The sequence below is a fragment of the Pristis pectinata genome, chromosome 14 (genome assembly GCF_009764475.1).
Source record: "Pristis pectinata isolate sPriPec2 chromosome 14, sPriPec2.1.pri, whole genome shotgun sequence".
Taxonomy (NCBI): domain Eukaryota; kingdom Metazoa; phylum Chordata; class Chondrichthyes; order Rhinopristiformes; family Pristidae; genus Pristis; species Pristis pectinata.
Window position 1 is genome coordinate 843470 of NC_067418.1, and position 25351 is coordinate 868820.

Here is a 25351-nt window from a genome sequence, read left to right on the forward strand (position 1 = left end):
GTGAGGGAGGAGGTGTGGGGACAGAGGTGGATCTTGTTTATTTGCAGAGTTTGGGATTTGGAGGTGGGCTGCAGCTCCTCGGCACATCCACTGACCACTGGTGGGAGTCGGTCCCTGGGAGAAGGTTCTGGTTCCCTCCTTGCTGCCAGAGTCCATCCTGTAAGCCCTGGTCTCCCGGTACCTGGAGTCACGGTGGTTCTTACAGTTTAATGAAACAAGCTGTTAGTGATGAAATCACAAGGGCACGGGCAAATTCTTGTCCTGGGTTTTAATAAATGTTTAACAGTAATAAAGGGAGGGAGGGGACCGGTGAATGTTGGTCCCCGGTGGTTCCCGGTACAGAGAATCAACTGGTCCCAGGTCCCACTCAGAGCGGCCACCAGGGGAGAAAACAGATGGGGTGGTCCCAGCACCTGCCCCCAAAACATATGCACTGCAGCTGCCAGAGGAGAGCCACATCCATGTAACCGCTGGCCAGAGGCAAAGTCTGCACATCCGCGCTCTCCCGCACTGTTTTAGAGATGCACCTTGTGTTGTCACCATCTGGAGCTGCAGCTGGCCAGGGGTGGGCAGCACAGTTGTGAGGAGGAACCATTCACCAGGAAGGGTCCGAATGTTCAGTTCTGCAGTGGCCCAGCCACAATCCCAAAATATCTGCAGCAGCTTCCTACAATGGTCCTGAGGCAAAGTGGCAGCAAACATCTGGCCGGTGCCCAAACCTCATCCAGAACCGCTGGAGGCACGTCTCAGTCTCCTCCTTCCACCTGTCTCCAACCACGCGCCCCCCCCGCCCCACCGTCTCCCTCCCCCGTCTCCCTCCCCCGCCACTCTCTCTCCCCCCCGTCTCCCTCCCCCGCCACTCTCTCTCCCCCCCGTCTCCCTCCCCCGCCACTCTCTCTCCCCCCGTCTCCCTCCCCCGCCACTCTCTCTCCCCCCGTCTCCCTCCCCCGCCTCTCTCTCTCTCCCCCCGTCTCCCTCCCCCGCCTCTCTCTCTCTCCCCCCGTCTCCCTCCCCCGCCTCTCTCTCTCTCCCCCCGTCTCCCTCCCCCGCCTCTCTCTCTCTCCCCCCCCGCCTCTCTCTCTCTCCCCCCATCTCCCTCCCCTCTCCCCCACCTCTCCCTCCCCCCTTGTCTCCCTCCACTCTCTCCCACCACCACCCCCCAGGTCTCCCTCCTCTCCCCCCCCCCCCCCAAGGCTTCCTCCTCTCCCCCCTGCCCCCCAAGTCTCTCTCTTCCTCTCCCCCATCTCCCTCTCCCCACCCCTCTTGTCACCCCACCCCCCAGGGCCCCTCCCATTCACTGCCCCCGTCCCAGCATGATCTGCCCAGCCCCAGAAGATGAACAGTGTACAAACTGTTGGGGGGGGGCGCGGCACAGTTGGGACCCAAACCCCATCGATGGGGGGAGCTCCGCACACGCCGGCCCCTCTGCCCCGCCACAGCTTGGGTGCCGCGGGAGTCGGGGGGCCAGACAGAACAATGAGATGCTGGCTTCAGGCATGCGCTGAAGGCATTCCGTGCCCTGTTACAGGTCCACCTCCATGTCCTCCATCTCTCTCAGCAGGGCCAGCAGACTGTCCAGTGACGCCGAGCTGGAGATCTGCAGGCTGATGTCCTCACTGTCCAGCGACGAGGCGCCACCTTGGTGGGCGATCTCAGTGAGGACCTCACAGGCTTTAGGAACAACCTGCCGATTCAACAGGCAGAGGGGAGGCATTAGGCACGGCTGATTCCCCCTCGGCACCCGTTCTCAGAGAACTCCAACTGCCTGAAGACTTCTCAGTTCAGCCCTGAATGTCCACCCCTTATCCCAGGACAGCAACCCCTGGTTCGAGGCAGCCCAACCCAATGACTATAAGAATGCACCTGAGGGAAATTAGGAGGACAAAAAGATTCATCCGAGAAGGATCTGGCAGGCAGGGAAATCCCAAGAGGTTCTATAGGTATATTAAGAGTAAAAGGGTGGCCAGGGAGAGGTATTGACACTCTTAAAGCAGTGTAAGGTGGATAAATCCCCAGGGCCTGACCAAGTGCATCAGCGGACCCTGTGCAAAGCTGGGGAAGAAACTGCAGAGGCGCTTGTGGAGAGATTCGCTTCATCTTTAGTTCCTGAAGACTGGAGGGTGGCTAATGTTGTACCATTATTTAAGGACAGCGAGGACAAGCCAGGGAACTACAGGCCGGTCAGCCTGACATCAGTGGTGGGGAAGTTACTGGAGGGGATTCTGAGGGACAGGATCTACCAACATTTGGAGAGACAGGGTCTAATTTGGGACAGTCAGCATGGCTTTGTGTGAGAAGTCGCATCTGACAAATCTCTTGGAGTTTTTCCAAGACGTAATCAAGAGAGAAGATGAGGGTGGGGCAGTGGATGTTGTCTATGTGGACTTCAGCAAGGCCTTTGACAAGGTCGCGCATGGTCTGGAAGGTTAGATCGCATGGGATCCGGGGGAGATAGCGGATTGGATTCATAATTAGCCCAGCGGTAGGAAGCAGAGGGCAATGGTCGAGGGTTGTTCCTCAGACAGGAGGCCTGTGTCTAGTGGTGTGACACAGGGGATGGTGCTGGGACCTTTGTTGTTTGTCATTTATTTAAACGATTTGGATGTGAATGTACGAGGCACGGTTAGTAAGGCAGTAGATGACACTAAAATAGGAGGAGGTGTTGACAGTGATTACAGGGGGATCTTGATCAGCTGGGTAAGTGGGCTGAGGAACGGCAAACAGCTTTCAATCCAGATGAGTGTGAGGTGTTGCACTTTGGGAAGTCAAACCAGGGTAAGACCTATACAGTGAAAGGTCAGGTCCTGGGGAGCGTTGTGGAACAGAGGGACCTAGGAGTACAGGTGCATAGTTCACTGAAAGTGGTGTCACAGGTAGACAGGGTGGTGAAGACAGCATTTAAAATGCTGGCCTTCTTCAGTCAGGGCACTGAGTACAGGAGTCGGGATGTTATGTAGCAGCTGTACAAGGTGCTGTGTGCCTGTGATGCTGCTGCAAGTAAGTTTTTCACTGCACCTCTGCAGACATGTACTTGTGCATATGACAATGAACTTGACCTTGACTTTGGTGAGACCACCCTTGGAGTACTGAGCACAGTTTTGGTCACCCCGTCATAGGAAAGATGTTATTAAACTGGAAAGAGTGCAGAGAAGATTTCTGAGGATGTTGTCGGGATTCAAGGGCCTGAGTTATCAGGAGAGGTTGGGCAGGCGAGGACTTCATTCCTTGGAACGTAGGAGATTGAGGGATGACCTTATAGAGGTGTAAAAAAATTATGAGGGTATAGATAGGGTGAATGCACAGTCTTCTTCCCAGGGAAAGGGGAATTAAAAACTAGCAGGCGTAGGTTTAAGGTGAGGGGAGAAAGATTTAAAAGGGACCCAAGGGGCAACTTCTTCACAGAGGGTGGTAAGTATTAACGAGCTGCCAGAGGAAGTGGTGTAAACACAGCTGGTTCCCTGTATCTATCCCAACAGATCGGTCAAAAGTGATGTCCCTTCCGTGACTCCCTGTCCACTCTATTCAGTGCTGTTGTCACATTTCCCACTATCCCAACAATTCCCTACCACAGGTCAGTGGCTCCCCATTCTCTCTCCCTCAAACCATGGCCTCACATTTGCTGCCTTCAGTTCGACAGGAACTGTTCCAGACCACAGTGCAGCAACACTTGCAGAGAAACAAAACAATTTCAAAGACCCCCACCCATCAGATAAATTATCAGGTCAGCTTTTCCGTGACCTCCTCTGCCTTGGTGATTCCAGATGCTTCTCAAACATTGTGTGCCTCCCCCTCCCCTCCGGCAGCCCTGGGGGGAAAAGATTCTTCCTCAGCACCTTCTGGTGACGGATACCTCAGTGTCATTGAGGAAGGAGTTCCAGGATTTAGACCCAGTGGCAGTGAAGGACTAACATAGAACATAACAGCACAGTACAGGCCCTTCGGCCCACAACATTGTGCTGACGTTTTATCCTGCTCTAAGATCTATCTAATCCTTCCCTCCCACATAGACACATGAATGGTAGAGAAGTGGAGGCTATCTAAGAGTCTCTCAAATGTCCCGAATGTATCTGCCCCCACAACTTCTGCCGGCAGTGTGTTCCACACACCCACCACTCTCTGTGTAAAAAAACTTACCTCTGACATCCCCCTTATACCTTCCTCCAATCACCTTAAAATTATGTCCCCTTGTGTTAGCCATTGTTGCCCTGGGAAAAAGTCTCTGACTGTCCACTCGATGGACTTCCCAAAGCCCACTGCGATGTATTTCCCAGTGGGAATGTGTGACTAGATGGGGAAATAGAGTCACAGAGTCATACAGCCCAGAACCAGGCCCTTTGGCCCATCACATACATGCTGACCTTTACAATGGGATAGTAGACCATCTACAGTAATCCCATTTGCCACAGGATGGTATCCTTCTATGCCTTGCCTATTTACACGTCCCCTAAACACGATCACTGAATCCCATTCCGGCACCTCCTCTGGCAGCACGTTCCAGACACCACCCACTGTGTAGAAAACCTTCCCCTCTGGTCCCTTCACCTTCAACCTGCTGCCCCACCCTGGGTGGAGGTGGTGGGTTTGGGAGGTACTGTTGTCCACCTGAGAAGTCAGCCAACATTTGGGCTGAGGGGGAGGGTGCGGATCTGATGACGTGGAGCGTGGTAAAGTGCCCACAGGTCGCTGGCTCTACCCCACCTTTAAAGTTTGACAAAAGTGGTTCTTAAAATTATTTTTCTGAAAACCAAACCAGCATTAGCAAAGCATCCCAGGATAGATGGCCTGACGTGTCCGAGCTGGGGACAATAGAACCACAAACACATGGGTCACTGAAGCACATGGGGCTATCGCCAGCAGGCCACTCAGCCCATTACCTCCATTTTGTGTTCAAGCTCCATAAGCCTCCTCCCATCCCATCTATTTCCTCCCTTAGTTTTGCTCCCTAGGACCTTGCTGTGTCTGTTTTATAATATCAAGGCCCCTCATTGGTGAAGTGTACCAGGATGTCTGGTGGTGGAGGCACTAAGGGAATGCAGGTCTTTCTGTGCCTCCTGAATTCCCAGGGAATGGGTCGAATCTTCCTTACCTTGACCAGGATGAGTTTCTTAGCCTGGTCGCTCACCAGGAATTGTTGTCCGAAGCACAGGAAGGTTGCACACGGCGGGGCCCTGCCTCTCTGCTCCGTGAACTGAATCATATCTACAAGAAGAAGCAACCTTACTCAGTGCCTGAGAAGGGAGAGTGTGTCGCCCAATGCCCTGACATCGACAGACCACAAAGTACAGGAGCAGAATTAGGCCATTCGGCCCATCAAATCTGCTCTTGCCATTCAATCGCGGCTGATTTTCTCAACCCCCATTCACTTGCCTTCTCCCTGTAACCCTTCAATCAAGAACCTACCAACCTCTGCCTTAGACACACCCAATGACTTAGCCTCCAAAGCCCTCCATGGCAACGAATTCCACAGATTCACCACCCTCCAGCTGGAGAAATTGCTCAGTTTTAAAGGGACATCCCTTTATTCTGAGGCTGTGTCCTCAGATCCTGGACTCTCCCACTGATGGTAGGGTGCAGTACCCGACAGGGTGGGTGCCCAGCAGTGGGAGTGTCTCAAACAAAGGGTGTGGTTACAAAGGGGCAGTCATTTAACACAGAAATCCTTACAGGGGTGACCCTCTGGAGTTCTCCACCTGCAAGGGTTGGTGCTGGATCACTGGGGACAGAGGACAACATCAGGGAACTGAAGCAAACTGGCAGGAGGCCTGTGCTGGTCAGCCATGGCCATGTTTGAGGGGCTGAGTGGCCTACTTCAGCTCCCTTTGTGTGTTCTGGTGTACTGGGTATGCAGGGTGGGGCCCCACCCTCACCGGGCACACAGAGTGGGTGGGTGAAGGGGGGCGGGGGGGGGGGGGAGTGACTGGATGATCTGGGTTTGGACCCAGAGCCCACACAGTGAGACAGGGGGAGGGGTTTGGCAGACTGTGGCTGGGTCACCACCCCGTCCTGCAGGGGGGGGGGGTGGAAACAGTCACCAGTACTGCCCTACAACCTTGGGGGTCCCACACAGTTTGTGTCCAGCCAGGCCCCCCCAGGGTGGCAGATGTCCCTCGCTGTGGGATGTTGGTCACCCAGATGTTTACAGACATCTGCTGTACGCCGCCTTCGCTGGAGGAATGAGCTTCCACCACGCCCCCCCCCCCCAAACACACCTCCCCACCACCCCCAAACCAACCCCCCCACCACTCCCCTCCCCACCACCACCCCCACCAATTCCAGACCCACTGATGAATTCCTCAGCTGACGAGATTCATAGAACAGAACACTACAGCACAGTACAGGCCCTTCGGCCCACAATGTTGTGCCGACATCTTATCCTGCTCTAAGATCTATCTAACCCTTCCCTCCCACATAGCCCTCCATTTCTCTATCACTCATGTGCTAAGAGGCTCCCTAATGTATCTGCCCCCACAACCTCTGGCGGCAGTGTGTTCCACGCACCCACCACTCTGTGTAAAATACTTACCCCTGACACCCCCCCTTATACCTTCCTCCAATCACCTTAAAATTATGTCCCCTCATGTTAGCCATTGTCGCCCTGGGAAAAAGTCTGACTGTCCACTCGATCTATGCCTCTTATCATCTTGTACACCTCTATCAAGTCACTTCTCAACCTCCTCCTCTCCAAAAGATTCCAACTTCTCCAGATCCGTGCCCACCCAATCTAACTTCAACACCATCCTCGTGAGGGGCATTTCTCAGTGAGAGAGGCCAGGGTCTCCCTCAGCCCACCGGCTGGGAGGGTGGTGGGGGCTCCAGACCGCCGCAGTTCACACCGCTGCAGGCAGGGCGAGAGCGCGGGGATCCCGGACCTGCTGGGGAGCCCTGGCCCCAACTGGTGCCTCCTGTCCCCCCCACCACAGTGGGTTACCCAGCAAGCCCTCCTTGCTTATTTCAACATAAGAGGCCATTCAACTCATCTGGTTAGTGCATTCCCATCAGTCCCTTCCCCCCCTTCCCCCACGCATCCATCAACATTGCCTGCGCTAAGGGACAACTTACCCAACCCACACGTCTTTGGGACATGGGAGAAAACTGGGGAGAACCCCGCAGTCACAGGGAGAACGTGCAAACTCCACACAGACAGCGCCAGGATTGAACCCAGGTCGAACCCGGGTCTCTGGAGCTGTGAGGCAGCGACACTAACTGCTGTACCACTTGACACAAAGGGGAAAGGCAAGAGCCTGGCACTGTGGTATTCCCCTCTCTCCCAGGGATGACCACGTCCCTCCCCATCGGAAGCCCCGAGGAATCAGAGGTCCTTTCACGACCTGTCCTCACCCAGTATAAAGTCCTTCAGGCAGAAGATTTTGGTCATCTCGTTGCGGTGCAGCTTCTGGGACTCCTCGTTAGGGCCGGTCTCGGCGCGAGCCCAGAATACCTGGCACTTGCCCAGCCGCTGTGCCAGCAGATCACCAGCTGTGTGCCACAGCAGCAGCCCGCCCTCCATGTTGGCCAGCAGACGGTCCGTGAAGTCCTTCTGCTTGTGATCGGAAATACCATCCGTGCCTGGGAACTGGATGTGCTGGAGATGAACAAACCTCTCATCCTCCTGCTGGAAGTAGAGCCGGCAGCCATTGGTGTTGGTGACGGTGGTCTGGAGGACCTGCTTGCCTCTGTAGTAGATGGTGATGTCCAGATCGCTGGAAACTGCAGGGAGAGGAAGAGTTGAGATGACAGACTCAACCAGCCACTGATGCCAAGCGGTTTGGGAACCAGGACCAATGTGGACAATGTTTACGAGGATGTTGCCAGGACTCGAGGGCCTGAGTTACAGGGAGAGGTTGGGCAGGCCAGGAAAATGAGGGGCGACCTTATAGAAGTGTTTAAAACTATGAGAGGTAGAGATAAGGTGGACGGTAACAGTGTTTTCCCCAGGGTAGGGGAGTCCAGAACTAGGGGGCATAGGTTTAGGCTGCACTATGTCCCGGCTGCTTGTCGAGTAACCTCACCACCACCCCACTGTCCCTTTGTGGGACAAGTCCTGATGCAGGGCTTTGACCCACAACGGTGACAATTCCTTCCCCCACAGATCCTGCTCGAGCCCAGAGTTCCTCCAGCAGGTTGTGTGTTGCTGCAGGTTCCAGCATCTGGCGTCTCCTGTGTCTCCATGGATAGACATCAGACTGGTCCACAAGCTAAAGTCCTACATTGGGCCAAGGCTAATTTTGGGGCCATCGGACAGGAAGTTGCAAAACCTGATTGGGAGAGGATGTCTGCAGGTAAAGGGACATCTGGCGAGTGGGAGGATTTTAACTGAGAGACAGTGAGAGTTCAGGGCCAGCACGGTCCTGTTACAGTGAAGGGAGAGACAGTGAGAGCTCAGGGCCAGCATGGTCCTGTTACAGTGAAGGGAGAGGCTGGCAGGATTAGGGAATCCCTGGCTGGCAAGAGATATTGAGGCTCTGGTCAGGAAGAAGGAGGCATGTGTTGGGTACAGGCACCTGGGATCAAGCAAGTCCCTTCAGGAGTACAACGAATGTAGGAGCTCACTTGACAGGGAATCAGGAGGGTAAAAAGGGGGAATGAGATATCCCAGGCAGAGAAGAAATGGAGAATCCTAAAGGACTCCTTATACTTATATTTTGTGAGCAAAAGGGTAACGGGGAGGGAGGATGACCTCTTGGGGGTGTGTGGTAATCTACATGTGGAGCCATGGCCAGTCTTCAGTGAATATTTCTCATCTGTATTTACCATGGAGAAGGACACGGAAACTAGTAAGGTCAAGGAAGAGAACAGTGATATCCTGAAATATGTTGACATTATGGAGGGGGAAGTGTTGGCAGTTGTGAAGTGCATAGAGATGGATAAATCCCCAGGGCTAGATCAGATGTATCCTAGGACATTGTGGGAAGCAAGGGAAGAATTTTTGTATCTTCCTTAGCCATAGGCAAGGTACCAGAAGGCTGGAGGGTGGCAAATGTTGTGCCTTCATTTAGGAAGGGCAGCAAGGACAAGCCAGGGAACTACAGGCCAATCAACCTGACGTCAGTGGTGGGAACGTTACTGGAGGGGGGTCCGGAGACAGGATCTACCTGCATTTGGAAAGGCAGAGACGGATTAGAAATGGTTAGCGTGGCCTTGTGTGTGGGAATCGTGTCTCATAAATTTGATCAAGTCGTGTTAAAGGGGTGACCAAGAGGATTGATGAGGGGTCTACATGGACTAGTAAGGCCTCTGACAAGGTGCTGCATGGGTGGCTGGTCCAGGTTGTATCACATGGGATCCAGGGTGAGCTGGCCAACTGGATACAAACTTGGCTTGGTGGAAGGAGGCGGAGGGAGGTAGTAGAGGGTTGTTATTCAGATCGGAGGTATGTGACTAGCGGTGTGCCGCAGGGATCGGTGCTGGGTCCACTGTTCTTCGTCATCTATATTAACAGTTAGGTTCAGCATGTAGGTGGCATGGCAAGTTTGCAGGAGACACCAGAAGTGCTGGTGCAGTGGACAGTGAAGGTGGCTGTATGAGGTTAGAAATGGGACAGGAATCAGGTGGGAAAGTGGGAGGAGGAACAGAGGGATGGAATTCAACTCAAACAAGTGCACAGTGATGCATGTTGGGAAGTTAAACCAGGGCAGGACTTGCACAGTAAACGACAGGGCCCTGGGGAGTGTGGTAGAACAGAGAGACCCGGGGTACAGGTACACGGTTCCCTGAAAGTGGCGACACAGGTAGACAGGGTGGTGAAGGTGCTTGGCACACTGGCCTTCATCAGACAGGGCACTGAGTGCAGGAGTTGGGACGTCATTTTACAATTCTGCAAAATATTAGTGAGGCCATGCTTGGAGCATCATGTGCAGTTCTGGTCGCCCAGCTGTAGGAAGGATGTCATTGAGCTGGAGAGGGGGCAGAAAGGATTCACAACATGTTACCGGGACTGGAGGGCTGGAGTTATAAGGAGAGACGGGACAGGCCGGGACTGTTTTACCTGGAGTGAAGGAGGCTGAGGGGTGACCTTATAGAGGTTTATAAACTCATGAGGGGCACAGATAAGGTGGATGGTCACAGTGTTTTCCCCAGGGTAGGGGAGTCTAAAACTAGAGGGCACAGGTTTGTGAGAGGGGAAAGACTAAAGGGGGAACCTGAGGGGCAAGTTTTCCCACACAGAGGGTGGTGGGGATGTGAAACGAGCTGCCAGAGACGGGTACAATTACAACATATAAAAGACACTTGGACAGGTACATGGACAGGAAAGGTTGAGAGGGACATGGGCCAAATGCAGGCGTGGGACTGGCCGAGGAAGGCACGACCCTGGTCAACATGGACGTTGGGCTGAAGGGCCTGTGTGCTGTATCACTCCCTACCGTGTGATGCATGCCACACTGCAACACGTTCTACGTACCCAGAGCAGACAGCTGCCCTCCTGGCCCAGGCAGCACTCCTGGGCCTGGGGGCTGCAGCTGGACCGGAGCAGGCAGCTGCAGAGGTCCCTCCTGGCCAAGGTTCGGCACTCCACCGCGTACAGGGGCCAGCATCGGTTCCCATCGTTGGTCTGGGGGTGAGACAGACAAGGCTCAGTTCTCCGTGTCCCTGCTGACAACATCCTCCCCGTTCCAGCCACCGGTTCCCATGGCAACAGGCAACCCCACTCTTGTTGCCTGCCTGATGAAGGCCAGTGTGCCAAACACCTTCTCACCACCCTGTCTACCTGTGTCACCACTTTCAGTGAACCTGTGCCCCGAGGTCCCTCATTTCCACCACACTCCCAACACCCTGTCAGTCACTGTGTACGTCCTGCCCCGGTTTAACCTCCTAAAATGATTCACTTTGCACTTGTCCAAGTTAAATTCCTTCTGCCGCTCCTTGGCCGACCTTCCAGTTGATCCAGATCCTGTTGTAAACCCCCTCCACTGTCCACTATACCACCAGTGTTGGTGTCATCCGCAAACTTGCTGACCAGGTTGACAATATTGTCATCCGATTGTTAATATAGGTGACAACGGACCCAGCAGCGATCCCTGCGGCACACCACTGGTCACAGGTCTCCAGTCTGAATAACAACCCTCTACTACCTCCCTCCGCCTCCTTCCACCAAGCCAAGTTTGTATCCAGTTGGCCAGCTCACCCTGGATCCCAGGTGATTCAACCCCCTGGACCAGTCTCTCATGCAGGACCTTGCTGAAGTCCACGTAGACAACATCTACCACCCTGTCCTCATCGATCCTCTTGGTCACCAAAAAAACTCAATCAAATTTGAGAGACACGATACGGGGACATGTGGGTGGAGGGATGGAGGGGGTGTGAGGGGAGGGCAGAGGGGGGTATGAGCAGAGTGGGGAGAAGGGGAGACCCGATATGGGATGTGTGTGGGCGAAGGGGCAGAGGGGGTGCGAGGGGAGTATGAGCAGAGGGCAGAGGGGGAGACACGATATTGGGACATGTGTGGGTGAGGTAATGTGAGGGGAAGGCGGAGAGGGTGCGAGGGGGGTGGGTATTGGGCAGAGGGCAGAGGGGGTGTGAGGGGAGGGCAGAGGGGGTGTGAGGGGAGGGCAGAGGGGGTGTGGGTAGGAGCAGAGAGCGGAGGGGGAGACACTATTTTCACCAGTGGGCCCACCAGTCTCACTGTCCTGTTCAGCCCCGACCTTTTCTCCGTCAGTCCCACCAAGTGAACTCACCTCCAGGCACTGCCTGAGCAGGGAGCTGGCCCGGAGTTTCCTGTGGAGCAGTTCCCAGGGGCAGGCAGCCGCTGGAAGGCACCTTTCCCGGCTGGGTGTAGAGGTTGGGCAGGTGCCCAGGACTCGGAGCCAGTTGATCTTCACCAGAAACAAAGTAGAAAGGTTACATATCTGGTAGGAGAGCACAGACCAGGACTCACCAGGGTGAAGACAAGAGGAGCAGTTGAGGGCATTTGCTGGCAACACTGCAGCTACCTGAACTACAACACTTAAAGTTGCTCCATTCAAGAACACTGCAGGTTTGAACCTGTACACTCATCTGCTTCAGAACAGGGTTTGGTGACCCCAGCGCTTGTCACCGTAAATCCTCCAACAACCACGTCTGTGCTCGAGTGGGTCACCCTGAGCAAACCTGGCCGAGGTTGTCGAGGAGACTTTCACTGTGCGCGCATGGACTGCATGTTACCCTCTCAATAACTGAAGGTAAAGCTGAACCACAGGGGACTGAGGGAGGACTACCAGCTGGGCGAGGGGAGGGGAGGGGCAAGGGAGAGGAATGGGATATCACAAATTTCTGAGAAGAGCAAAAACATCAGGATTGTTATGAGGATGTACAGGGGGATCTTGATCAGCTGGGTCAGTGGGCCAAGGAATAGCAAATGGAGTTTAATTCAGATAAGTGCGAGGTGTTGCATTTTGGGAAGACAAATGAGGGTAGGACTTTCACAGCAAACGGTAGCGCCCTGGGGAGTGTTGTAGAGCAGAGGGACCTAGGAGTTACATGTACACGGCTCTCTGAAAGTAGAGTCACAGGTAGAGGGGGTGGTGAAGAAGGCTCTTGGCACGCTGGCCTTCATCAGTCAGGGCACCGAGTACAGGAGGTGGGAAGTTGTTGCAGTTGGACAAGACGTCGGTGAGGCTGCATTTGGAGTATCGTGTACAGTTTTGGTCGCCCTGCTGTAGGGAAGATGCCATTAAACTGGAAAGGGAGCAGAGGAGATTTACAAGGATGTTGCCAGGACTCAAGGGACTGAGTTATGCAGAGAGGTTGAGCAGGTTGGGACTTTATTCCTTGGAGTGTAGGAGAATGAGAGGTGATCTTATAGAGGTGTATAAGACCATGAGGGGCATAGATAGGGTGAATGCACTCAGTCTTTCCCCCCAGGGTTGGGGAATCAAGAACTAGAGGGCACAGGTTTAAGATGAGAGGGGAGAGATTTAATAGGAACCTGAGGGGCAACTTCTTCACCCAGAGCGTGGTCAGTATATGGAACGAGCTGCCAAAGGCAGGTACAATAACATTTAAAAGGTACGTGGACAGCAAAGGTTTAGAGGGATATGGGCCAAATGCAGGCAAGTGGGACTGGCTTAGATGGGCATCTTGGCCAGCATGGACCAGTTGGGCTGAAGGGCCCGTTTCCATGCTGTGTGACTAACAATCAGCAGGTCCAGTTACTGTTACTCAGTCGGTCACTCAATCCATACAGGAGACACTACCTGCCAAGCCACTGCCCATCCCAAGGACCACGGAGAGACTGGGCAGCCCCTGGGCTTAAGGCAGACAGAGAAACACCCAGCAAGTTTTGTGCTCAGTGCCTTCTCTCGCTCAGCATTTCAGGGAAGGAACTGCAAGACATTAAACACTCGGTAAGATGAAGCAACACCAACCTCCAGGACTGTCAGACAAGCTCATCAACCCAAAGTGTGGCATCACATCTTCCACAGGCTCCTGCTCAACAGAACAGAGAATGTTCACCGTACGGTCCATGCTGCACACTCCCCCAACACCCTGCGCACTGGGACACAGCCAGCTCCTGCTCCCGCTCCTCACACAGTGGGCTGGGAGGGGGCATTAGCTGTCAGTCACCTCCACTCACACTCTGATCCAGAGGTCCTGGGGTCAAGACCCAACTGCACGGATTAGACACGAAACCTGGGCTCGTTTGTGATACCGAGAGGGAGAGCCACACTGTGGGAGGCGCCTCACCAAGGGAGTGGCTGCACTGAGGGATGGAGGGGCCACTGACCTTCTAATGAGACGGGGAAGGCCCCTCTGGGGGGTTCCAGTGCCTCTCCATTTCTCTTTGGGGGGAGGGGGCACCTGCTCCCCCCCTCGTGCTGAGAGCTGGTGGTGGGGGGGGGGGGGGGGGGGGGGGGGGGGGGTGGTAGGTGGTGGGTGGGGTTACGCAGCTTTAGAGTGAACCCCGGTCCTGCTGTACATTAGAACCCCTGTAGAGGGGCAACGCCTAGAGAGCCCACGGCAACAACTGGACACCCCAAGTCCTCCACAGCCAATCAGTATGATGGAGGAGCAGCATGTGCACAGCAAGCTCCCAGACACGGTGAAGCCTCATGACTGGGAGGGCCGGCAGACAGAGGGGGTCCCGGCAGACCCGGGGGGGCGGAGTGTCAGGTTAACCTCCCTTGCACAGGTGGAGTGTTGGGGGTGGGGGAGGCCGCGCCCTACAGAGAGGGGTGTAGAAGATGGGGTCCCCACTCCAGATACGGCGGCGGGAGGGTAGGGCTGGTGAGGGGCTGGGGTAACGGGGTGGGGAAGGAAGTGTGGTCTGGGACTGGCAGCTCTGTACATCATGTCAGCTTCAACTCTTCACCACTGCTCCCATTTGGGGAGGGGCTGCACACCTACCTACGTGGGGAGGAGTGTGCACTACCTGTGGGGATTGAGTGGGGAGGGGTGGATGTGCACCTACCTGTAGGGGTGAGGGTGAGGGTGAGGGGTTGGGGTTGGGTGAGGGGAGAGGGTGAGGGGGGGGTGAAGGGGGTGGAGGGGGGTTAAGGGGGAGGGGGTGCACCTACCTGTGGGTAGGGGGCAGTCAGCGGGGTGAAGCTGGGCTGGGACAGCTCGGTCTCAGGGCTGAAGTACAGGATGGACTCCAGCTCCTCGTCCCCGTCGACGGCTCTGGCCCCTCCATCTGAAACTGCAACACCGCTCGTCACCTCACCATTCAGCCCATCAGCCCCTGCTGGCCCTTCCTAGGGCCCTCCTTTCAGTCACCCTCCCTGCTCCCTCCCCTCAGGGCAGAGAACCCCCCCTCCCACTGGATCTGCTCCCAGTCCACTGCGGAGACCACCCCCCCCCCCCCCGGGGTCTGCCCGTCCACCCACCCCCTCCCCTCCAGGGTCTGTCCGTCCGCACACCCCCTCACGCACCCGCCCCCCCCCCCCCCCCCGACCTGCCCGTCCGCCCACCCCCTCCACCCCCCCCCCCCCCCCCCCCCAGGGACAGCCTCGCCCAGGGAAACCGTCCCAAACCCTGGTGACCCTGACCCCCTCCATTGCATGTCCTGTTGCCATGGAGAACAGATCAGCCTCTCCAGTCTCCCTGCCCCTCCCACCCCAGCCATGCTCCCTGGCCCCCCACCCCAGGGTCCCAACCACCCCCCTGGTCCCAGGAACACAGCTCCACACCGCACAGCTGAGCCACAGCAGCCCCGGTGTGGGACTGCCCCCACAGCTGGGGGCAGGGGGATGTACCCTGGGGGGGCGGGGGAGCTATCCGTGGGTGGGGGTCGTACCCAGGGCCACACCGGGGTGGTGGTCTACGATGCAGTAGACTTTGTGCGGGTCCGAGGACTCCTTTGAGTGGTCAGCCAGCTTGCGGAAGGACTCGTTGCTGTTGAGCGCACATCGGAAGTTGGTTTTCCACCTGGGAGGGTCGCTGGCATCCACCCCACTGAACCTGCCGCTGGCGATGGCCCAGTCCTGGGAGAACACGGAGACCCTTAGCCGGACTGCTGACCGCATGGTGCTCCCCCTCCCGCGGCACTGCCCCTCCCTCGGCACTCCCATGGCACCGCCCCTTCCCGCCGCAACCCCCCTCCCTCGGTGCAGTGCCTCCCTCAGCACTACCCCCTCCCTCAGCACCGTCCCTCCCTCGGTGCTCCCTCCGTGCCCCCTCCCTCGGCACTCCACAAGCGATCAGAAAGCAGTGGCAGTGTGTGGTGTGCTACTGCCCACCCGGGACAGTGAGTCCCGGGGTCGACATGGGAGCAGAGTTTGGGACAAAGGTCAGGGCAGCATTTGGGACGAGGAGTGGGCCGGAAACCATGGGAAGCAGCCAGTGTGGGATGTGATGCATGGGTGGGTGGGTGGGGGTGGGGTGTGTAGGGGGGTTGGGGGAAGGTTGGACAGGGCAGGGATGGGGAGTGTTCAGTTAGGAGGAGCTGGTCCCACCCCAGCACTATCGCTGGTCAGAACACGGAGGTGGGGGCCAGAATTTCTGCTCACTCAGCGTTAGATGCTGGTGGTCCGATAGAGAGAGAGGGGGTGGTTGCGGGATCATCCTGCGGGGGCTGGACGGTCCCCAGACATCACCTGAGGGGTGGGGTTGGGGGGGGGGGGGGGGGGGGGGGCGGGGGGGCCACAGCAGGTTTGACCAGAAGGAGGTTGGAATGGGTTGGTCAACCCTGGGCCTAGGAGCAGGGCTGAGGGGTGCTCTGAAGTGTACAGGGGACAGTTGTTGGAAGAGGTGATGTAGAGAGGGGTTGGGCCGGGGTGGGGAACCGGGCTATCAGCCATCATCACTGCCAGAGGGCACCCCATGGGCCACACCTGAAACCAGAGACACGGCCAGACCCATGGAAAAGGACCAGTGACTGGGACAGGCTTTCCCAGTGAGAGAGTCGCACAGGATGAACCAGGCCCTTCAGTCCACATTATCCACACTGACCATTGGGCACCATAGAACAGTACAGCACAGGCCCTTCGGCCCACGATGTGCCGACATTTTATCCTGCTCCAAGATCTATCTAACCCTTCCCTCCCACACAGCCTCCCATTTCTCTATCATCCATGTGTCTATCTAAGAGTCTCTTAAATGTCCCTAATGTATCTGCCCCCACAAACTCTGCCGGCAGTGCGTTCCACACACCCACCACTCTCTGTGTACAAAAACTTACCCCTGACATCCCCCTTATACCTTCCTCCAATCACCTTAAAATTATCACTCAACCTATCCTCATAAGACACAAGAAGTTGCCTATTTTGGCAGGCAAAATAAAAAGGAGTGTTTTGTGCGAGTGGTGGGGGACTGCAGAGCCCTGAGGCTGCAGAGGGATCTGGGGATCCCAGTGCACGATCTGCAGGTGGTCGGTGTGCAGGTACAGCAAGTTAACAGTATGTCAATGTTTAGTGTGAGGGACAGTGCCCCACCATTCATTATATCCATAGCTGCTCCACACTGGCCTCCTTATTTCAGAAAGGGATGCAAGTACTTTGGAAGCAGTTCAGAGGGGGTTTCCTGGACTAACACTTGGGATGGGTGGGTCGCCTCAGGAGGAAAGGTTTGGAGGGGCAGGACTTGTATCTGCTGAAGTTTAGAAGAATGAGAGGAGATGACAGGATGGGTGGGTACCAGAGCAACACAGCAGGGGTACAGGCCCTTCGGCCCAACCAGTCTGTGCCGACCACAGTGCCCACCCAGCTAGTCCCAACTTCCTGCAGTTGGCCCACATCCCTCCAAGCCCCACCCCTCCATGTACCTATCCAAGTGCTTCTTAAATGACACTATTGTACCTGCCTCTCCCACTTCCTCTGGCAGCTCGTTCTATACACAGCGGGGCTGTTACAGTAGCCGTAGATAGGACAGAGATCGGGTATGGAATGTGTGGGAACAACACATCCCGGGATACGGTTTAGTGTCACAGCAAACATATCGCATCAGTCAGCGAACTCTAGCTGTGCAGAAGTCCCAGTCGTGGTGAGGGGTGATGTCACAGTTGTGCTGTGCTGGGGGAACTGGGAAACAAATTTGGTCATCCCTGAAGCACCGACACAAGCTCTCAGTGCCAGGCACCTGGGGACTTAACCACCCTGGGGAAGAGCAGCACATGACACTGGCAAGAAATGAATGGTATCTGTGCAGAGGGAGGGAGAAAACACTGCAAATGCTGAACAGATGAGAGAGTGTCTCTGGGGAGAGAAAGAGTTTGTGTTTCAGGCTGATGTCTCTTCATCAGAACTGAGAAAAGTCAGAAATAAACAGGTTTCAGTCACAATGGAGGTGGTGCAGGGAACAAGAGGAGGTTCACTAGGACACTGCCTGGATTGGAGGGCATGAGCTATGAGGAGAGGTTGGACAGACTTGGGTTGTTTCCTCTGGAGCAGCAGAGGTTGAGGGGAGACCTGACTGAGGTTTTTTGAAATGAGAGGCGTAGAAAGAGTGGACAGCCAGTATCTTTTTCCCAGGGTGGAAATGTTCAATACGAGAGGGCATAGGTTTAAGGTGAGAGAGGGAAAGTTTAAAGGAGATTTACGGGGCAAGTTTTTTAAAAACATACAGTGATGCGTGCTGGAACGCAGTGCCAGCGGACGTGCTGGAAGCAAGTATAGCAACACGGAAGCAGTTAGAGAGACGTGAACAGGCAGGGAAATGGGTGGATGTGGACCACGTGCAGGCAGATGGGATTAGTTTTGGTTGGTTTCATGGTCAGCACAGACATGGTGGGCCGAAGGGCCTGTTCCTGACCTATACTGTTCTGTGTTGACATCTACAAAGGATGTAATAACAGAACACCTTGCAAAAACAACAAGGATCAAGCAGACACAACATGGATTTACGAAGATAAGATCATGTTTGACCAATCTACTGAGGTTCCTCGAGGATGTGACAGTACAGCAGATTTGGGGGAACCAACAGATGGGGTGCATTTGGATCTTCAGACTTTCAATCAAACCCCACACAGGAGGTTGGTCAACACGGTTAGAGCACATGGAACTAGGGCAATGGACCAACACCGATTGGGAGTTGGTCCTTAGACAGAAAGCAAAAAGAGGGAATAAGCTACAATGGGATCCATGGTGACTTGGTAGTTTGCATTCAGAACTGGCTTGCCCACAGAAGACAGAGGGTAGTGGTCAATGGGACTTATTTTGGCTGGAGATCCATGACTAGCGGAAAGCCAGCATGGCTTTGTGCGGGGTAAGTCGTGACTTACTAACCTGGTTGAGTTTTTTGACAGGGTGATGAGAGAGATTGATGAAGGTAGAGCTGTGGATGTCATCTCTCCGGACTTCAGTAAGGCATTTGACAAAGTCCCACATAATAGGTTAATCAAGAAAGTTCAGATGCATGGGGTCAGTGGAGAATTGGATGTGTGCAAGATCCTTAACAGTATTGAAAAGCAGAAACCTTGGGGTGCAAGTCCATGGCTCTTTGGAAGGGGCTACACAGGTAGACAGGGTGGTTATGAAGGCTTATGGAATGCTTGCATTTATTAATGGGGGTATTGAGTACAGGAGTCAAGTTATGATGCATCTCATAGAACCATACAGCACAATACAGGCCCTTCGGCCCACAATGTTGTGCCGACCTTTAAACCTTAAGACTATCTAACCTCTACCTCCCCCATATCCCTCTATTTTAAATTCCTCCATATGCTTATCAATCTCTATAGAACTCTGGTTAGGCCGCATCTAGAGTATTGCGTGCAATTCTGGTCACCTCACTATAGGAAGGATGGCGAGGCTTTAGAGAGAGGTGCAGAGGAGGTTTACTAGGATACTGCCTGAATTAGAGGGCATGTGCTATCAGGAGAGGCTGGACAAACTTGAGCTCTTTTCTCTGGAGCATCGGAGGCTGAGGGGTGATCTGTTGGAGGTGTATAAAATTATGAGGGGCATAGATAGGGTGGACAAGCAATATCTTTTTCCCATTATTGAGCAATCCAATGCCAGAGGGCATGCATTTAAGGTGAGAGGGGGTAGGTTCAGAACAGACGTGAGGGATACGTTTTTTTACTGAGAGAGTGGTGGATGCCTGGAATACATTGCCTGATAGGGTGGTGGAGGCAAATTCATTGGGGGCTTTTAAGAGGGTCTTGGATGGGCACATGAATGAGAGGAAAATGGAGGGACATGGGCACTCTGTAGGTAGGAGGGATTAGCTATGTCGGCACAACATTGTGGGCCGAAGGGCCTGTTCTGTGTTGTTCTATGATACAAAGATTGGTGGTGCTGTGGATAGTGTAGAAGACTGGCAAAGGATACAGCAGGATACAGATCAGCTGCAGATATGGGCGGAGAAATGGCAGATGGAGTTTAACCCGGCCAAATGTGAGGTGTTGCACTTGGTGAGGTCAAACGTGAAGAGACAGCACACAGTCTCGCAGGCGCAGTCGTGTAGCAGTCAGCGTGACGCTATTACAGCACCAGCGACCCGGGTTCAATTCTAGCAGCTGTCTGTAAGGAGTTTGTATGTTCTCCCTGTGTCTGCGTGAGTTTCCTTCGGGTGCTCCAGTTTCTTCCCACGTTCCAAAGACGTACGGGTTAGGAAGTTGTGGGCATGCTATATTGGCGCCAGAAGCGTGGTGACACTTGTGGGCTGCCCCCCAGAACACTCTACACAAAAGATGCATTTCACTGTGTGTTTCAATGTACATGTGACTAATAAAGAGATCTTATCTTAATGGCAGGACCCTTAACAGCATTGCTGTACAGAGGGATCATGGGGTCCAAGTCCACAGCTCCCTGAAAGTGGCCACACGTTGATATGGTGGTATAGAAGGCGGATGGCATGCTTACCTTTATGAGTCAAGGCATTGAGTTCAAGAGTCGGGAAGTTATGTTGCAGCTTTATAAAACTTTGGTTAGGCCACATCTGGAGTATTGCAGAGGGGAGACCTGACAGGTGCATAAGATTATGAGAGGCACAGGTAGAGTAGACAGCTGGTATCTTTTCCCCAGGGTCAGAAAGTCTAATACTAGAGGGCATGCATTAAAGGCGAGGGGGGCAAGTTCAAAGGAGATGTACAGGACAAGTTTTTTTTTACTACGCACAGAGTGGTGGGTGCCTGGATTGTGCTGTCTGGGGTGGGGGTGGAGGCAGATACGATAGAGGCGTTTAAGGGGCTCTTAGGCCCGTGGATGTGCAGGGAATGGAGGGATGTGGGCCACGTGTAGGCAGAAGGGATTAGGTGCCATTAGCTTAATTAATTGGGCACAACATCGTGGGCTGAGGGGCCTGTACTGTTCTATACAGACCCTTCGGTTGTCAGCCTGTGACCGGTGGCGCCCACAGGGGCCAGTGGCGGGACCCCAGCCTGTGACCGGTGGCGCCCACAGGGGCCAGTGGCGGGACCCCAGCCATCACAATTCACATCAACGATTTGGCTGAGGAACTAACGTCATACATCAACATTTGACAATGATACAAATCTGGGTGGGATCGAGAGTCCGGAGGTGGTTTTGGAAAAGCTGAGTACACAGGAGAAAAAAAGTGTTTGTTAAATGGCCAGAGATTGGGTTGTGTTGATGTTCAAACAGACCTGGGCATGCTTGTATCCCAGTCACCGAAGGCCGAAGGTGCAGCAGTGATGAGGGAGGAATTCACAACACAGGCCTGCGAGGGGTGGTTTACAGGTGTTATCACAGTAAGGCCCCAGCCGACCAAACCTTTCAGTCTCCCCACCAAAGGATGGGCTGGGATGAGAGGATGGGAATATACCGGGCTGGTCCCAGGGATAGAGGGAGTGGGGAGGGGGTGGGTAGACTGGGATCATTCACCAGGAGGGGGGGAGCACTGTAACCTCAGACTGGACGCAGGAGACCGTTTCCCTGACGGAGGACAGGGCTGGGAGGGAGGGGGGGAGTGGGGCTGGGGATGGACGGGGATGGGAGATGGGGCTGGGGGGGAAAGGGGGATGGGCCAGGGGGGAGAGGGGGACGGGGGACAGGGGACAGGGATGGCAGGGAGAGGGGGAGAGGGATGGGGATCACTCCTAATCTGCGTGCCTCAGGCACTCCCTACCTTGAAGATGCGGTAATCGTCCTCGGACAGGTCGTGGCGGGACGCGTGTTTCCAGGGGATGCGGAACGCGTTCCTCTGCTCGTTGATCCAGCGCAGCCCCTGGTAGCGGCCGCTGTTGATCTGCTCGATCAGCCACGGTCGCAGCTGTGGTTTGTGCGGGTTCATCCTGGGGGATGTCGGGGGGGGGGGGGGGGGGGGGGTAGCAGAAAGAGGACCCGCAGGTTCAGAGTCCACAGCACATGTGCACCACAGTCCCTCCCCTCACCCTACCCCCTCCCTCCATCCACACACTCCTCACCCGCTGTCTCTGCTCCCCACACCCCCTCTCCCCCTCTCTCTAGTGTAGCGGTCAGCGTGACACTATCACAGCGCCAGTGACCCCGGTTCAATCCCAGCCACTGTCTGTAAGGAGTTTGTATGTTCTCCCCGTGTCTGCGTGGGTTTCCTCCGGGTGCTCCGGTTTCCTCCCACATTCCAAAGACGTACGGGTTAGGAAGTTGTGGGCATGTTATGTTGGCGCCGGAAGTGTGGTGACACTTGCGGGCTGCCCCCAGAACATTCTATGCAAAAGATGCATTTCACTGTGTGTTTCGATGTACATGTGACATAAAGATCTGATCTCTCCCCCCCCCCACTCCACATCCTCTCTCCCTCTCTTCCTCCTTCCTCACCTCCCCTCCCTCCCCCCTCTCCCCCTTCCCTCCCCCTTCTCCCCCTTCCCTCCCCCTTCCCCCCTCCCCCCCTTCCCTCCCCCTTCCCCCCTCCCCCCCTTCCCCCTTCCCTCCCCCTTCCCCCCCTCCCCCCCTTCCCCCCTCCCCCCCCTCCCCCCTTCCCTCCCCCTCCCCCCCTCCCCCCTTCCCTCCCCCTCCCCCCCTCCCCCCTTCCCTCCCCTCCCCCCCCTCCCCCCTTCCCTCCCCCTCCCCCCCCTCCCCCCTTCCCTCCCCCTCCCCCCCCTCCCCCCTTCCCTCCCCCTCCCCCCCCTCCCCCCTTCCCTCCTCCCCCCCTCCCCCCCTTCCCTCCCCCCTCCCCCCCCCTTCCCTCCCCCCTCCCCCCCCCCTCCCCCCCCTTCCCTCCTCCCCCCCCCTTCCCTCCTCCCCCCCTCCCCCCCTTCCCTCCTCCCCCTTCCCTCCCCCCCCTTCCCTCCCCCCCCTCCCCCCCCTCCCCCCTTCCCCCCCTCCCCCCCTTCCCTCCTCCCCCCCTCCCCCCCTTCCCTCCTCCCCCCCTCCCCTCCTCCCCCCCCTCCCCCCTCTCCCCCTTCCCTCCCCCCCTCTCCCCCCTCCCTCCCCCCCTCTCCCCCCTCTCCCTCCTCCCCCCCCTCCCCCCCTTCCCTCCTCCCCCCCTTCCCTCCTCCCCCCCCTCCCCCCTTCCCTCCTCCCCCCCCTCCCCCCCTTCCCTCCTCCCCCCCTTCCCTTCCCTCCTCCCCCCCTTCCCTTCCCTTCCCTCCTCCCCCCCTTCCCTTCCCTTCCCTCCTCCCCCCCTTCCCTTCCCTTCCCTCCCCCCCTTCCCTCCTCCCCCCTTCCCTCCCCCCTCCCCCCCTTCCCCCCTCTCCCCTTCCCTCCCCCCCTCTCCCCTTCCCCCCTCTCCCCCCCTCTCCCCTTCCCCCCCCCTCCCCCTTCCCCCCCCCTCCCCCCTCTCCCCCTTCCCTCCCCCCTCTCCCCCTTCCCTCCCCCCTCTCCCCCTTCCCTCCCCCCTCTCCCCCTTCCCTCCCCCCTCCCCCCTCTCCCCCTTCCCTCCCCCCTCTCCCCCTTCCCTCCCCCCTCTCCCCCTTCCCTCCCCCCTCCCCCCTCTCCCCCTTCCCTCCCCCCTCCCCCCTCTCCCCCTTCCCTCCCCCCTCCCCCCTCTCCCCCCCCCCTCCCCCCTCTCCCCCTTCCCTCCCCCTCTCCCCCTTCCCTCCCCCCTCTCCCCCTTCCCTCCCCCCTCCTCCCCCTTCCCCCCCCCTCTCCTCCCCCTCCCCCTTCCCTCCCCCCTCCCCCCTCTCTCCCCTTCCCTCCCTTCCCCCCTCCCCCTCTCTCCTCCCTCCTCCCCCCTCCCCTCTCCCCCTTCCCTCCCCCCCTCTCCCCCTTCCCTCCCCCCTCCCCCCCTCTCCCCCTTCCCTCCCCCCTCCCCCCCTCTCCCCCTTCCCTCCCCCCTCCCCCCTCTCCCCCTTCCCCCCTCCCCCCTCTCCCCCTTCTCCCCCCCTCTCCCCCTTCCCCCCTCCCCCCTCTCCCCCTTCTCCCCTCTCCCCTCTCCCTTCCCCGGTCTCCCTCCTACCTCTGCTTCCCCATCCAAGCGACTATGCGCAGCTCCCTCCACAGCCCGGCTCCGGGCGGCGGGTTTTATTGCTCCCGCAGCGGGCGCTGGGAATTCCTCCCCCGTCACCGCTCCGGCTGTTGGGCGGTGTCCAAGGGCAGCAGCGTTCCCGCCGGCCGCTCGGCCCGCAGTCCCGCCCCTTTCCCCGAAATCACATGAAGCGTTAGTTTCTGTTTCCTCTGCCGGCGCCTCCTCCCCCGGAACCTGGAGCCGGCGCGGAGCTCAGCAGAGGGAGCGCGGATTCCTGGGGAGGGAGCTCAGCAGAGGGAGCGCGGAGCGCAGGGGAGGGAGCTCAGCAGAGGGAGCGCGGAGCGCAGGAGAGGGAGCGCGGATTCCTGGGGAACAGAACCGACCGGTCGAACGACCCCCACTTTATAACATCGCAAGTTTTCAAACCATTTCCCCATCCCTCCAATCACACGCGTCCCTCAACCCATCCCTCCAATCACACGCGTCCCTCAACCCATCCCTCCAATCACACGCGTCCCTCAACCCATCCCTCCAATCACACGCGTCCCTCAACCCATCCCTCCAATCACACGCGTCCCTCAACCCATCCCTCCAATCACACGCGACCCCCAACCCATCCCTCCAATCACACGCGTCCCTCAACCCATCCCTCCAATCACACGCGTCCCTCAACCCATCCCTCCAATCACACGCGACCCCCAACCCATCCCTCCAATCACACGCGACCCCCAACCCATCCCTCCAATCACACGCGACCCCCAACCCATCCCTCCACAACAAATGGCACAGTCAGCTGAAGTCACCAGACTGTGGTCAGAATGCGGCTGGTTCACTGATGTTCTTCAGGGAAGGCCTTTTACCCGGCCGGTCCTATGGGATTCCAGACTGACAGGCACCTATGCACTGGCCTCAGAAGGCAGCAGTGGTGTTGGCAGTGGGAGGTGTCTGGGCATGTGATAAGTGCCAGCCCTGATGGAGACACTGGCAGCCACCTCTCGGTGCTCCAGCAGTGCACCCCTCTGGCTGGTCAGCTGCCTTTAGTTGGTTGGGAAACAGTAAACGTTGTTGCAGCTGCGGGCTGAACAACTCGGGACTGATGTGTCCTGCCAGAGTCCTGGAGACAAGCTCTCTCGCCTGCTCGGAGGGATTTGTTTCCAGGAGGTTGTGAAGAGATGTGGTATTGTGTGAGATGACATCATGTCACAGGGACAAGGAGGCAGACTGGCAGGTCACAGGCAGTGTGCTGAGATCGCAGATAGGGTGGTACAGCCATGTGCACTGAGAGATAACTCAATCTTCGGGTAAGGTCATTGAGACAGGCTAACAGACTGTTGATGTCTGTCCTCTCCTACCACCCTCACAGCACACATTTTTCACAATCATAGAGTCATACAGCATGGAAACAGGCCCTTCGGCCCAACTGGTCCATGCCAACCAAGATTTCCATCTAAGCCGGTCCCATTTGCCCACGTTTGACCCATATCCCTCTAAACTTTTCCTATCCATGCACTTATCCAAATATCTTTTAAACATTGTTAATGTACCTGCCTCAACCACTTCCTCTGGCAGCTCGTTCCATACAATCATGTTTCCCCTCTCACCTTAAACCTCTGCCCTCTAGTTTTTGACTTTCTTTCCCTGGGAAAAAGACTGT

General features: G+C 56.5%; 1 protein-coding gene across 2 annotated transcripts; it reads right to left on the reverse strand.

The window, feature by feature from the left end:
• Nucleotides 1–1293: 1293 nt before the first annotated feature.
• On the reverse strand, nucleotides 1294–24134 carry irf7 (interferon regulatory factor 7). 2 transcript variants are annotated; one of them, XM_052029562.1, is made up of 10 exons: nucleotides 23689–24134; nucleotides 21439–21604; nucleotides 15209–15395; nucleotides 14490–14605; nucleotides 13341–13401; nucleotides 11673–11810; nucleotides 10400–10549; nucleotides 7339–7707; nucleotides 5087–5199; nucleotides 1294–1684 (listed from the first exon to the last, which is right to left on the reverse strand). In XM_052029562.1, exons 1-10 carry the CDS (start codon nucleotides 23700–23702, stop codon nucleotides 1523–1525), a joined length of 1476 nt encoding a protein of 491 aa, XP_051885522.1. In that variant the 5' UTR covers nucleotides 23703–24134; the 3' UTR covers nucleotides 1294–1522. The 2 variants fall into 2 exon arrangements, with proteins under 2 accessions (XP_051885522.1, XP_051885521.1); XM_052029561.1 differs by having other exon boundaries at nucleotides 14490–14611.
• Between the last annotated feature and the right edge of the window lie 1217 nt (nucleotides 24135–25351).

Bases quoted from the DNA above. Each gene is read 5' to 3' on its own strand.
- irf7 (XM_052029561.1), bottom strand. The intron at 11,811-13,340 runs GTTGGTGTTGCT...TTTCTGGTGAAG, and splicing joins CTTGTCTGACAGTCCTGGAG to ATCAACTGGCTCCGAGTCCT. The intron at 1,685-5,086 runs GTAAGGAAGATT...TTGAATCGGCAG, and splicing joins AGAAACTCATCCTGGTCAAG to GTTGTTCCTAAAGCCTGTGA.